At 33.5% G+C, this 16,241-nt stretch overlaps 1 protein-coding gene across 2 annotated transcripts in view; it reads left to right on the forward strand.

The window, feature by feature from the left end:
* Positions 1 to 4,656: 4,656 nt before the first annotated feature.
* Positions 4,657 to 16,241, forward strand: part of LOC125657524 (attractin-like protein 1) — a 60,316-nt gene continuing 48,731 nt past the window's right edge. For both annotated transcript variants that reach the window (XM_056149920.1, XM_056149921.1), the window contains exons 1-3: positions 4,657 to 4,879; positions 10,089 to 10,292; positions 14,103 to 14,231. In XM_056149920.1, the coding sequence (XP_056005895.1) occupies positions 4,677 to 4,879; positions 10,089 to 10,292; positions 14,103 to 14,231 (536 nt within the window). In that variant the 5' untranslated portion in view covers positions 4,657 to 4,676. The remainder of the gene's footprint in view (positions 4,880 to 10,088; positions 10,293 to 14,102; positions 14,232 to 16,241) is intronic.

Below are 16,241 nucleotides of genomic sequence, written 5' to 3' on the forward strand. Positions count from 1 at the left end.
TATTGAGAATTATGGGTAATTCTTTACTTGTTTTAAACAAATGTAAATTCAGTGTATATAGAATACATGCCAACAGTTTCATTATTCGATATACCCGTCGATCTCTTTCTTTGTTACTACATGTAGAATCTGTACAATTAAGTTTCAATTCCTGGATTATGCGGCGGACCAGCGCACTGCATGGAAACTACAACTTTGCAATCACCCATAGATATACGTCCATGGCCTGGAGTTTGGCGTCGATAAAGTACACCACAGTCAATGATTAAAGAGGTCTGAAAATGGACCGAGACTCGGAAGGCACATGGTGCGACCCCAACAGCCCCAAATTGAGGGCGGAAAATGTTACCCCAGGGGGTCCCTTTTCTTGCCTGTATACCCTTTTAGCGGACTCTTCAAACATTAAGTTGTTATTAACCTTCATTATGACCCTACATGACGTAAAATTAGGAACTTTCAGGTGAGCTCAATTGTACTTTATACCCTATGTGACCCTTTTAAGCGTTCTATATGTTTGACTGTTGTTTTCTACCCGTCTATCAGCTTTCTATTCTTTAATCGCCCAATATTCAATTATTAGGGAAGTCTGAATAGGGGCCCTGCTCCTGGTAGGACCAAGGTGGTACCCCTACCGCCCCAAACTGAGGGTGGAAGATAATAGCCTAGGGGAGGGGTCCCCTTTCTTGTCTGCATAATCTTTTTGTGGACTCTTCAAAGATTAAGTTGTTATTAGCCATCATTAAGACCCTACATAAAGTAAAACTAGGAACTTTAAGGTGAGATTATTTACCCTCAGAGGCCTATGTGACCCCTTTTAAAGGTTCTATATGTTTGACTTCATTGTTCTCTAGTCTTTTGTCATTTTTGTTTTATTCCAACACCATATAGTCATTTATTAGAGAGGTCTTAAGTGGTCTCACCGTTTGGTGGCCCCAGGAGGTACCCCTACAACCCCAAACCGAGGGCGAAAAATGATAGTCGTAGGGGTCCACTTCCTTGTCTGCATACTCCTTTTGTGGACTCTTCAATCATTATTTTCTTATTAACGTTCATGTGATGTAACGTCAGGAACTTTCAGGTGAGCTCAATAGCCTTCAAGTATGAAACTTGGTAATTAAAAATTTGTTAATTAATTGTTTGAAAAATTATCAATTCTGATTTATGATGTGTTACCTTTTAGTATTCCGTCTGAGTACTCGAAGTACTTTGTTGAACTTTCTTATTGGCTGATAGCTTTTATGGTCTTATTGGATGCTGGTTTGTGGCTGCTAACTTCAGCCGAGTCGTAGCTAGGACTGTTAAAATGTGTAGAACCGAAAGTTTCACTGAAGCGCCGAAGGTGGCGAGGGTTAGGTGCGGGAGGGGTGTTTCGGGGGACCATCTCCGAGAACCCTTAATTTTAGACTTTAAATAAATCTTCCACATACTCTATCAGAGATGCGTAAAATTGCGTATCTGCCACGTAAGGGGTTAATGGACCCTTCTCCAGTTTCATATGAAAGCCAACAAAAATAATCTATCATATCTGAAATGTACACTGAAGTAATTCAGACATGTTCCTATAATTTTCTATCATCTTGATGCCATGTAGAATATATATATATATATATATATATATATATATATATATATAATTATCATCATCGTCATCATCATCATCATCAATTGAAGTTACGCTCCTGCGTGGCAGTGATTGAGTGATACGAAGTGCACATTTTCAAAAGTTTTCTCCATAAAAATGGAGAAAGTAAACCTTGTTTTTATCATAGATATAATACAACCTGTTAAAACTAAGCATAATGAAGAATTTGGTAACGTAAGCTTTACTATTTAGGACCGCAATGGTAAGCGCGCCACCAACTTCCGGTGTAAGGGGAGTAACTGCAAAAATGTAGGTCTGAGTAAGTAGCTCTTAAGAATCCTCTGGTTAACTTTTCATTTACTTTTATTAAAATATACTTATCTCTTAATAATTGCAAAGTGACATACAATAATGTTTTGAAATTGAAATAAATGTTTTACAATTTCCTAAATTTTCAAACCTTGCAAATATTTGTGTCAGTATCCTTTATAGAAAATAACGTTGATTTTGAGCGTGTTTACTGGCATAGTTTTGCTGATATAACATTTATTAATATGACATGAGTCACACTACTCTTTTGATATTGATAGGTCTGAACAGTATGGAGCGCCATATTAACATAAACTGAAATAATGGAAGATATCTTCAATTATTTGAAGATATCATCAATTCATTTGATGCGCGCAACAATTTAATTAAAAGATCTCTTCAAATAATTAATGATATCTTCAATTCTGAATTATTGCTCGCATTAATTGAATTGATGATAGCAATAATTCTTCAGCTGAATTGATGCGCACTTTGATTTAATTAATGATCTCTTCAAATGAATTAATGCTATCGACAATTGAATTGATGCGCTACAATTTCATTGAAGAGAGCAATAATTGATATATTGTGCGCATTAAATCATTTGATAAGAGCAATAATTGATTTAATGCGCGCATTAATTCTAATATGGCTCTCTTCAATTGAATTAATATCTTTAATTTATTTGAAGAGAGCAATAATTCTTTTAGAGAGAGCAACTATATAATTAAAGATATCTTCAACTCAACATATCCAAAATTGAATTAATGATCTCTTTAATTGAATCGTTGCTCTCTTTTAAAGAATTGATGCGCGCATTAATTCCTTGTACAAAAGCATTGTAAATAATTAAAGATATCTTCAATTGAATTAAAGAGATCATCAAATTATTTATATCGAGCTCTAAATTAATTATTGCGAGCAATATTTCTACGAAATTGATGCCCTCATCAATTGAATTGAAGAGAACAATAATTGAATTCCATTATTGCTCTTATTAATTCAATTGCATTGATGCGCGCATCAATTGAATTGAAGAGAGAAATAATTGAATTAATGTGCACATTAAATCAATTATTGCTCTCATTAATTCAATGGATGCGCGCATTAATTCATTTGAGGAGAGCAATAATTGAATTGAAGCGTGCATTAATTCATTTGATGAAAGCAATAATTGATTTAATGCGCGCATTAATTCAATTAAAGAGAGCAATAATTGAATAAGATATCTTCAATTATTTGAGTGTATGTTAATTTGGCGCTCCATAGAACAGCAGTATTGAAAAAAAAAACGAATATTGTGCGATGAAATTCCTAAATACATATCTAAATACATTATGTCCATCATCTTTCAAAATTTACTTATAATTAGGTTTACTTCATATAAATCTGTTATTTTTATATCAATATCTACATATGCTGGAAGTGCACATGTCACAAAATTCCGTGGAATGATGAATACTACGTTCTGCTAAATTTTCAAATGGAGTATCAAGAATTTAAACAATTCCGTTCTGAAATAGAACATCCTCCAATGATTTAGAAATAAAAATCTAGTACGTTGGGGAGGGGGTCATTAGTGGCGGATTTAAGGTAAATCGTGGTCTCTTGTTTAGAAAAATATAAACGATAAAAAAAGCAATAATTCATTCCTCTCTCAGAGCAATAAATGACAAAATCTTTTGATTTATTGAATTACTTTTATTGGGAGAACTTACATTTTTTCCAAAACCCCTTAAAATTTGCGTCATTTTGTTGATATCAAAAATGACAGAAAATAGTAAACATTTCCACATAGAAGACATATTTGAAGCCCAATAAAATCTGTAAAATCCGTAAAATCTAGGAGGTTCCGGGAGCCTCCACCAGGGCTTAGCCCTGGACCCACTGGGGGTCTCAAGGTGCACCCCCCTCCCCCCCCCCCCGACCCCTGCATCATGAAGTTGCGCCTTCTAACCCCAATTTCTGGATCCACCCCTGGTCATGCTAATAAAGTGATTGTAAAACGTGGTACTTTGCATAAAACTACTTTGGTGTTTATACATAGAATTAATACGGCATTACTGAAAAAATCCAAATTTATTTTACATTATTAGACCTGATTAATTTTTCTCTCATTGTATAATTGAACATATTTATGATTTTTACGTAAGTCATAACAAAGACACGTGTCTGCGCCAAACATGTGGGTCCTCAAACAGGGCCCATTTCATTTCAAACATCAAACACTGGTCTATCGAGTATTCATTGATACACGACAAATATTCGTACGAATTAATGTACATCAGATTTGGCACGGTGTGAAAGGGATAGTTTCGCACTATAGACCCGGTCAACTTTCTCAAAAAATAAAAATATCTCATATTTGAAGGGATATTACATGTGTAAAAATTTATGAAATAATTTAGGGAAACGTGTCAAGTATACCTAAGTGGCACAAGTCCTAGTTTAGGCGCTAGGCGCCGTACCTAGACCCCTACCGCATATAGTTAGATAGTAAAAATAGGGTATGTTTGGCGCCGCCGTGCCCCAAATCGGTGCCTATACTTACCCTTTTGGGGTCAGAATCTATTAGAGGGGTCAATGCCCTAAAATGTCCTGTGGTCACCTAAGTGGCACAAGTCCTAGTTTAGGCGCTAGGCGCCGTATATTGAGAGTACTTTTTTGTCGGGTTCGTTATACGTACATTTTCTAAGCGATAAATATTAGGGAAAATCCTTATTGGCCGCTAGCTTATTGTCCGCTAGCTTGACTTAGGCACTTCCCGTTTATATATGATGACAAGATGGCGGACAGGGAGAAAGGAAAACTGACACATATTTCATTTTTATGTTTTTTCTTACTGATTTTAATTGTTCAGACGATATATACAGAAGTAAACACTTGTTCGTTACTTAATTGTGTGGAGGGACGATGTGTTAACGGGTCTTGTGTGTGTGACGCTGGTTGGGCCCCTCCAAAATGTGTACACTGTACGGGGAGAATCAGGTAAACCATGTTTATGTCTGGGCTTCATATAGTCTGTGTGGCTTCTCTTTAGTTTATGCTGCTGTCACCTTATTAGCTGAATTGTAAAGTACACTTTAAAGAAGTAAACGATCACCAAACGTGCTGTTTGTCCATTCATGCACTTGTGGAACATGGATTCAACGAAACGAAAGTCTCTTCATTATACACAATCAGCACCAAGATATGTCGCTTGAAAATGCGAACAACCATGGACGTGGAATCACTGTTGGGGCTGTCCATGAAAAAATTCTTATTTAACTCATTTCCGAAAGCTGAAGACTTAAACATTTTAAAAATATTACCTAGAAGCAATTATCAGATAATATAATTCTATTTTTAGGTTCTTACAGTCATGTGGTATTTAGATCTAATTATTATTTTTTTTATTCTTACTTCTAGTTTGAACTCTCTACTTTTATTTAAAGATTATGACAATTCTATTTATTTAAGTTTGACATTTAGACATCACAATTATAAAGTTGATTGTTTGCATTTTGCTACTCAGTTTGAATAAGATAAGTAAACACATGTTTGAAATAAGAAATTTGTAATTCAAAAACTGAGACTAATTGAAATTTGTTCCAAGTAAATGTTTTGTTATCATGAAAATAAAAGTTTCAGTTTATCTTTATTCATGATAATTAGTAAGAATTATACGAATTAAAATACAAACCATCTGACATAGAATTAGAAGCGTGTGAAATTTACATTTCTGTACTAGAGACAATTTCAAATTCTGCAGACTGCATCGACCAACAACAAAGTAACAAATACCCGTATTTATTGTACCTGTGTTTAATTATTTTTCAAAATGAGAGACAGATTTATCACTTAAATTTTGATCTGTAGTACATAGATCATTTACTGTTCATTTGTTGTTGATGTTATCTAAAGCCTAATTCATGTAAATAATAGAGGCAAATGATAGTTGAAATACTGTGCAGAATGTCAGAAAATCTATTTCTGTCTTGTCAGAAAATCTATTATATTCTATAAAGGCTGCATTAATTCATTCTATAGACAAATTAGTCTTAAAATTTTCATCTCGCTATAGACTGGATATGAAATTTTTTAAAAACGAATTTTGTCTTTTGTTCCACTATTAATTTCGCATTGTGATAAGTCTAAGAGAATTCGAATTACAAATAACAATATACACTTGTGCAGGAGAATTTGAATTACAAATAACAATATATACAAATGAAATTAGTGCAAGAGAGTTTGAATTACAAGTAATAATCTTCAAATGAAAGCAGAGAGTTAGAATTGAGTGTGCTTCTGACATTTTCTCTAAAAAAAAAAAATTCCATCTCTTCAATATAGATGCCTTGATATCAAGAATTCTTGTATGATTTCCATCATACGTTTAATTTCTATATTGTAGTAATATTACCAGACTTTGCATATTGGTCTGGGTAGCTCAGTGGTCAGATCATGTAACTAGTCAAACAAAGGTCCTGGATTCGATACCCGATTGTTCCAAAAGATTTTTCTTTCCTTCTTTGCTACAGTAATAACCATATACACAACTTACTTTGAAATATACCCTTGCCAAGACTTTTTGTAGAAACGAGGTAGAATGCAAGTGATTCGGAATTGTCACCAAAAAATTGTATATTATTGAGAAAGATTGCATATGTCCCAAGTAGAAAGAATGTACATATAGATCTAGAAAGTTTGAATTTTAATTACATTTGGTCAAGGAGTTATCTAGTTTAACACTCTGGTGTAGATTTCAATGTAATAGCGATAGAGACCCTCCTAGATAGAAGTAGGAAGAACTGCCCTGATTTAGAATAGGGACCCTCCTAGGTAGAAGCAGGAAGAACTGCCCTGATTTAGAATAGTGACCCTCCTAGATAGAAGTAGGAAGAACTGCCCTGATTTAGAATAGGGACCCTCCTAGATAGAAGTAGGAAGAACTGCCCTGATTTAGAATAGAGACCCTCCTAGATAGAAGTAGGAAGAACTGCCCTGATTTAGAATAGGGACCCTCCTAGATAGAAGTAGGAAGAACTGCCCTGATTTAGAATAGGGACCCTCCTTGATAGAAGTAGGAAGAACTGCCCTGATTTAGAATAGGGACCCTCCTAGATAGAAGTATGAAGAACTGCCCTGATTTAGAATAGGGACCCTCCTAGATAGAAGTATCAAGAACTGCCCTGATTTAGAATAGTGACCCACCTAGATAGAAGCAGGAAGAACTGCCCTGATTTAGAATAGTGACCCTCCTAGATAGAAGCAGGAAGAACTGCCCTGATTTAGAATGCTTTATGTGGTGGAGGTATATCTTGTCTCGGTATGTATCATTAAATATGGGTGACCTGTTGTGACCTTGTTGGTTGTCGTTACACTGATTTTATCTAGTTAACAGAACAGCTGATGCTTTTAGTTTTATCACTGCCATCAGAGAAATTTGGCCAACAGAAATAAAAATGTTTCAAATAGTCACAAACACAAATTTTTACAGAATTTGGCCAAGGTCCATTACAACTTTATACAATGTTGATGATTTTACATTTATCTGTTTCTATTTACATTGTACAAGGTGTCTAGATACCAACCACCGATTACAGGTTTAATTCTTTATTTTCTCTGGTTTAATATTTTACCTGACCCTCTATTCATTTTTTGAATGAGATAAGAAATAGGAATACCAAATACAAACATTTTTCATTTTTATATGCATATTTTGTGTACATATACTAGAGGATGAAACACATGAAATGTGGTAAAAAAAAAAAAAAGGTACTAGTAAATTGGGGGGAAAGAAAACTGGAAAAAGTAATTTCCTACTTGGCTAACAACTAATGACCAATGACAGGTTTTGATGCAGCAGTACCTGAGTGTATTCTTCTGAAGGGAATTGGAATTTTGACCCACCAGTCAACAATATTTCAATAAAGGATTTGAGAATTCATAATGATAGATACCCCCCCCCCCCCTACCCCCATTATTCTCACTTCATTTGTTCCTCTTCTTTCATTGTGGTATATTCATTGTTAGGAATCAAAGATTTAATTTTCGTGAGATTATTTTAATTTTGTATTGTGTAGGGTAATGATGGCTAATGATAGTCACTTTATATTGGGTTGTGTAAATTGTGTTGAGAGCCATAAAGCTGTAAATTTTCAGGTGAAAGCCTCTCTAGATTTCCTCAGAATACTTTCCCATGATGTTAGTCAGCAGTGAATCTGTCAACATAAAACAATTGACTAAACATGGATGCAGGACTTAATAACGAGAATGAATTATTCAGAGTAATCGTTCTTCAGACTTTTATTGGACATCATTTCCTTATTGATTTTTGACATGTTTATGAGTTTACCTTCAGTATGTGGGACCCCTCTATCAACTGGACCAAAGTTTATACTTTGTATATATTGCTGAGTCCCGTACTGGGTTAGAATAGGTCCTTAGTACCCCTTGCTTGTTGTCTTTGGATGAGACCGCATAAACCGAGGTCCCATGTCACAGCAGATGTGGCACAATAAAGATCCCTCCCTGCTTAAATTTATTTTAGCGTAAATGAAGGTTGTCTGTTTGTCTATCTGCAGCATAAACCATTGTCATAACCTTTGAACAATACAAGATAGCAGCATTAAAAAGTCAAGGTTAAAGCTTTGTGACTGGTCAAGGTCAACACGGTCAAGGTTATGTATCAAGGTCAGCATCAGATTTACCACAATTGAACTTGCTGAGAGGCATGGTGTTTCACAAACACTTTTTGTTCAACACATGAAATATGACACAGCTGTTAACTTCCCAGAGCAGTTATGTAACTTTGCTATTTCAATAGAATTTGTATGTCCTTTAGAGATCATTATAATGTAGGAAATGTCCTCCTGTAATTGTACTGAGCTCCACAGATGTGTAAAAATGAATAGCTTTAATGGAAATTTTATAGTCCTAGTCAATTGAAGTGATGTAATAGATATTGACGTCCATCAGCTATTCGTGCCAGTTTAATTGTCTAGAGCAATGAAGCATTTAGCTCATAGCTTTATCATTTCAGTGTCTGAGAAAAGAAAGGGAAGCATTTATTTTTGTTTGATGTATTAGATTATTATGAAAGCTGATTGGTGAAAAAAAAATTCATTGGGGACCATCATGTAAATATTCAGTGACCACCTGGTATTTATGTGGTGGCCACCAGATAATCATATGGTGGCTGTCAGAATAATTTTATTTGGCAGCTTCCTTAAAATTTATTTGGTGATCTCCTCCAGAAATTTATGCGGCAACCACCATATCATTATATGGTGGCCATCAGAAACTTATTTGGTGGCTATGGGATAAAATATTTTTCTTATCTGGCACCAAACAGCTTCCTTAGCTTAGTTATGGCATAGTGGTATATTGTGTTTTATTAGGATGCAGTTTCCATTCGAGTTAATGGCTAGTTTTGTCTGTTTACAGAATACAGAGTTAACAGCTAGTCTTGTCTGTGTACAGGTTACAGTCTTATCTGTTTACAGGTTACAGTCTTGTCTGTGTACAGGTTACAGTCTTGTGTGTTTACAGGTTACCGTCTTGTCTGTTTACACTAGTATTGTCTGTTTACAGGTTACGGTCTTGTGTGTTTACAGGTTACAGTCTTGTGTGTTTACAGGTTACAGTCTTGTCTGTTCACAGGTTACAGTCTTGTCTATTTACAGGTTACAGTCTTGTCTATTTACAGGTTACAGTCTTGTCTATTTACAGGTTACAGTCTTGTGTGAATACATGCTACAGTCTTGTCTGTATACAGGTTACAGTCTTGTCTGTTTATAGGTTACAGTCTTGTCTGTTTACAGGTTACAGTCTTGTCTGTTCACAAGTTACAGTCTTGTCTGTTTACAGGTTACAGTCTTGTCTGTGTACAGGTTACAGTCTTGTCTGTTTACAGGTTACATTCTTGTCTGTGTACAGGTTACAGTCTTGTCTGTTTACAGGTTACAGTCTTGTGTGTTTACAGGTTAAGTCTTGTGTGTTTACAGGTTACATTCTTGTCTGTTTACAGGTTACAGTCTTGTCTATTTACACTAGTCTTGTGTGTTCACAGGTTACAGAGTTAATGACTAGTCTTGTGTGTTTACAGGTTACAGAGTTAATGACTAGTCTTGTGTGTTTACAGGTTACAGAGTTAATGACTAGTCTTGTGTGTTTACAGGTTACAGAGTTAATGACTAGTCTCGTGTGTTTACAGGTTACAGAATACAGAAGGGATTATTTCTGATGGACATGGGAATTACTCAGAAGACAACAAGTGCACCTGGTTGGTGGATACCAGTAACCATAGTAACAGCTCCTTGTGGTTCCAGTTTCATCAGTTTTCCACCGAGTGTGGCTGGGATCATCTGTACATCTACGACGGAGACTCTGCCTTCGCTCCTTTATTGGCAGCTTTCAGGTGATTAGTCTGACCCTGTTGTTTACTGATTTCATGGAAATTCTGATCATCAGTATCAGTAATCAAACATTTGATCATGTGCAAGAAAATATCCACATGACGTGCTACATGATAATAGTTCATAGAACCAGACTGACCAAACCATATTTCACATTGGAATAGAGCTTTTTGTTAGGTTAGGTTCATATCAATCAATCTTGATGTAAAATATCCTATAGCGATAGCTGAATGAATAGAGAATTAACAACAACGAAAAAAAAAAGAATGCTAAAAGTTTATATCTCTAGTGTAATGAAAATCGCACAAAAAGAAAAACATCTCTATTTAATTGCTACATCTCTATTTAATTGCTACATTGTAAATTTTTCTTGTAATAATCCTCTTATAGCATTGATGAATTTTATAAAGGGTAAATTAGAACAACATTGTTTATTATACCTCAGCATGAAAATTCTATGCAACATGTAATCTGATTGGTCTAGACAGTCACGTGCAAGGGAGGACAAAACTTCATACCTCCCTCAAACATTACACCTTTCCATCATATTACACCCCTTCAGCAGCCTCGTGCATTTTCTATAAACATAGTTTATTGTGACGTCACAATAAGTCCAAGTCTTCACTTCCATAGTTCGTAAGGCACAAGAGGAATATTTGTTTACACACGGTTTTCTGATACACAGTTATACCACCTGATTTTTGTTGATACAAAAACTATGCAAGTAATCAGCATTTAAGGAAGGAAATACAAGAAATGGTTATCATATCACTGTATTTTGTTTTTTGTACCTTCCCATGTGGTGTTACCATTAGGGCGATCTCAGCTACATACAATGTATAGATGAGCGGACTCCAATTTTTCAAATGCATTTTTGTAGCCTTGCTTTGTTTCGGTATGATAAACAATTTATTGCATGAATGTTCGGGAGATATGAAGATTTATTTATCCAAGAAAGATCATATTCCCCTTGGGCGTTTCCCTCGAGGAATATGATGTTTCTTGGGTGAATAGATCTTCATATCATCCTCACTATCATGCAAAAGATGTGTAATGGTACAGAATCTTAATCTGAAACAAAGTGAATGAATATTTCAGAACTCGCATAAAGTAATATATATTCAAGTTTGCTGCCAGCATTGAGATCTAACCAGAAGTCTAGAAATGATCAAGCTAATTACATATGTATAATCATTGGATGTCAAACTTCCAGTTACATATATATAGACATAGTAATTATCTATATAGACATAGTAATTATCTATATAGACGTAGTAATTATCTATATAGACATAGTAATAATATATAGACATAGTAATAATATATAGACATAGTAATTATCTATATAGACGTAGTAATTATCTATATAGACGTAGTAATTATCTATATAGACATAGTAAATATCTATATAGACGTAGTAATTATCTATATAGACGTAGTAATTATCTATATAGACATAGTAATTATCTATATAGACATAGTAATAGTAATTATCTATATAGACGTAGTAATTATATATATAGACATAGTAATTATATATAGACATAGTAATTATCTATATAGACATAGTAATTATCTATATAGACGTAGTAATTATCTATATAGACATAGTAATTATCTATATAGACATAGTAATAGTAATTATCTATATAGACATAGTAATTATCTATATAGACATAGTAATAGTAATTATCTATATAGACGTAGTAATTATATATATAGACATAGTAATTATATATATAGACATAGTAATTATCTATATAGACATAGTAATTATCTATATAGACGTAGTAATTATCTATATAGACATAGTAATTATCTATATAGACATAGTAATAGTAATTATCTATATAGACATAGTAATTATCTATATAGACATAGTAATAGTAATTATCTATATAGACGTAGTAATTATATATATAGACATAGTAATTATATATATAGACATAGTAATTATCTATATAGACGTAGTAATTATCTATATAGACGTAGTAATTATCTATATAGACATAGTAATTATATATATAGACATAGTAATTATCTATATAGACGTAGTAATAATATATAGACGTAGTAATTATATATATAGACATAGTAATTATCTATATAGACGTAGTAATTATCTATATAGACATAGTAATTATCTATATAGACATAGTAATTATCTATATAGACATAGTAAATATCTATATAGACATAGTAATTATATATATAGACATAGTAATTATCTATATAGACATAGTAATTATCTATATAGACATAGTAATTATCTATATAGACATAGTAATAATATATAGACATAGTAATTATCTATATAGACGTAGTAATTATCTATATAGACATAGTAATTATCTATATAGACATAGTAATTATCTATATAGACATAGTAATTATCTATATAGACATAGTAATTATCTATAAGACATAGTAATTATCTATATAGACGTAGTAATTATCTATATAGACGTAGTAATTATCTATATAGACATAGTAAATATCTATACAGACATAGTAATTATATATATAGACATAGTAGAATTTTCCTGTTATAGTAAGTAAGATACTATAGACATAGTAGAATTTTCCTGTTATAGTAAGTAAGATGGCACAGTTAATCTTCATCATGTGTGTGCAAGCTACACTAACCCTAAAGCAATATTGAGGGGACTGTTTCCATGTGTCACATTAATGTGTCCTTATCAACTTATCCAGGAATTGAAACAGGGAATATGTTGTGAGCTGTTACTATTTGTACTGAGTTTATCAACTTATCAAGGAATTGAAACCAGAAATACGCCGTGAGCAATTACTATTTTTAGAGGTAGAAAAACTAGAAAGTTTATTTTCTTCTGATACACAAAACAATTTCTTCAATCAGATTTGCTTCATCATCATTTGTATTGTGTTATGAAAACAAAGACCTTGACTTCTCATCTGTCATCTTGTCTAGGTCGTGATCGATATTGCATTTCGTTAGGTGTACTCATTTCCAATAAACATGAGGCCATGCATTGTGCAGGGGATCACAAGAGTAGAGATGAGGAAGAAATTTGAGAAAATCTACATAAAAGTTCATAACATCAGAACAAAGAGTTGTGTCTGCATGATTGAAAAGGCCGGTCAATAGGATCATGTGTGTTGTTAACTTGTTACTCAACGTGGAAAAATTGTTGGATGAATGTACAGATTTGAATTTCCTCTATCCTAATCTTTAGAGCACTTGATAAGGGAGATGTAGAAATTATAACTGTTTAAAACAATGGAATATTGATTATGTTTGAGAATTCAGTGCATCCAAAGCATGGAGTACAGAAAATACCAACCATGAGCCATCACTCATCCCCCCCTCCTCCAAAATTAAATCCTTCTGAAATGTGCCATCCTACTTTGTCAAGAATTTATCGGTACCTTCTCTGTAGCTGATATTCAGTCCTATTTCCGATCAAACATAGCCCCAATTATTCCAATTTGTGGATAAAAATTCATGATAAAAATGTTAAGATTAAGATGTATATGACTTTGCCAAAATTTCATCAGTCATGAAAGTTTAAGCCTTCTTGAATGAACTGATTTAGGTGGTGTAAATCGGTAAATCATGTCATACACAAACTGTTCAGAATTCTGTACTTAATGACAGACGTAAGGGAGATCTTCAGATCACATCCGAGAACACTGCTATGAATGGAAGAGAAGGTTACGTACAATAAGTGTTGTCAAAAAGGAATTAGAAAATGTGTCATATCTGATTCCAAATAAATGACATGAAATTGATGGTGCATATTGTCATGAATTTTTTTTTTTTTTTATTGTAGTGGTTTGATACACAAAGATTACACCTCAACCAATGATCTCCAGGAGATTCGCACCAGCTCAGGGAAAGCCTACCTATATTTCTACAGCGATGCAGCTTACAACATGTCAGGATTTAATATTACCTACAGGTTAGTTATTGTACATGTCAGGATCTAATATTACACACAGGGTATTACTGTACAACATGTCAGGATCTAATATTACACACAGGGTATTACTGTACAACATGTCAGGATCTAATATTACACACAGGGTATTACTGTACAACATGGCAGGATTTAATATTACATACAGATTATTACTGTACAACATGTCAGGATTTAATATTACACACAGGGTATTACTGTACAACATGTCAGGATTTAATATTACACACAGGGTATTACTGTACAACATGTCAGGATTTAATATTACACACAGGGTATTACTGTACAACATGTCAGGATCTAATATTACACACAGGGTATTACTGTACAACATGTCAGGATTTAATATTACACACAGGGTATTACTGTACAACATGTCAGAATCTAATATTACACACAGGGTATTACTGTACAACATGTCAGAATCTAATATTACACACAGGGTATAACTGTACAACATGTCAGAATGTAATATTACACACAGGGTATTACTGTACAACATGTCAGAATCTAATATTACACACAGGGTATTACTGTACAACATGTCGGAATCTAATATTACATACAGGTTAGTTACTGTACAGGTCAGGATTTAATATTACATACAGATTATTACTGTACAACATGGCAGGATTTAATATTACATACAGATTATTACTGTACATGTCAGGATTTAATATTACATACAGATTATTACTGTACATGTCAGGATCTAATATTACATACAGATTATTACTGTACAACATGTCAGGATCTAATATTACACACAGGGTATTACTGTACAACATGTCAGGATCTAATATTACACACAGGGTATTACTGTACAACATGGCAGGATTTAATATTACATACAGATTATTACTGTACAACATGTCAGGATTTAATATTACACACAGGGTATTACTGTACAACATGTCAGGATTTAATATTACACACAGGGTATTACTGTACAACATGTCAGGATTTAATATTACACACAGGGTATTACTGTACAACATGTCAGGATCTAATATTACACACAGGGTATTACTGTACAACATGTCAGGATTTAATATTACACACAGGGTATTACTGTACAACATGTCAGAATCTAATATTACACACAGGGTATTACTGTACAACATGTCAGAATCTAATATTACACACAGGGTATAACTGTACAACATGTCAGAATGTAATATTACACACAGGGTATTACTGTACAACATGTCAGAATCTAATATTACACACAGGGTATTACTGTACAACATGTCGGAATCTAATATTACATACAGGTTAGTTACTGTACAGGTCAGGATTTAATATTACATACAGATTATTACTGTACAACATGGCAGGATTTAATATTACATACAGATTATTACTGTACATGTCAGGATTTAATATTACATACAGATTATTACTGTACATGTCAGGATCTAATATTACATACAGATTATTACTGTACAACATGTCAGGATCTAATATTACATACAGATTATTACTGTACATGTCAGGATTTAATATTACACACAGATTATTACTGTACAACATGTCAGGATCTAATATTACATACAGATTATTACTGTACATGTCAGGATTTAATATTACATACAGATTATTACTGTACATGTCAGGATCTAATATTACACACAGATTATTACTGTACAACATGTCAGGATCTAATATTACACACAGGGTATTACTGTACAACATGTCAGGATCTAATATTACACACAGGGTATTACTGTACAACATGTCAGGATCTAATATTACACACAGGGTATTACTGTACAACATGTCAGGATTTAATATTACACACAGGGTATTACTGTACAACATGTCAGAATCTAATATTACACACAGGGTATTACTGTACAACATGGCAGGATTTAATATTACATACAGATTATTACTGTACAACATGTCAGGATTTAATATTACACACAGGGTATTACTGTACAACATGTCAGGATTTAATATTACACACAGGGTATTACTGTACAACATGTC

Source organism: Ostrea edulis, chromosome 9, assembly GCF_947568905.1.
Source record: "Ostrea edulis chromosome 9, xbOstEdul1.1, whole genome shotgun sequence".
Lineage (NCBI taxonomy): Eukaryota > Metazoa > Mollusca > Bivalvia > Ostreida > Ostreidae > Ostrea > Ostrea edulis.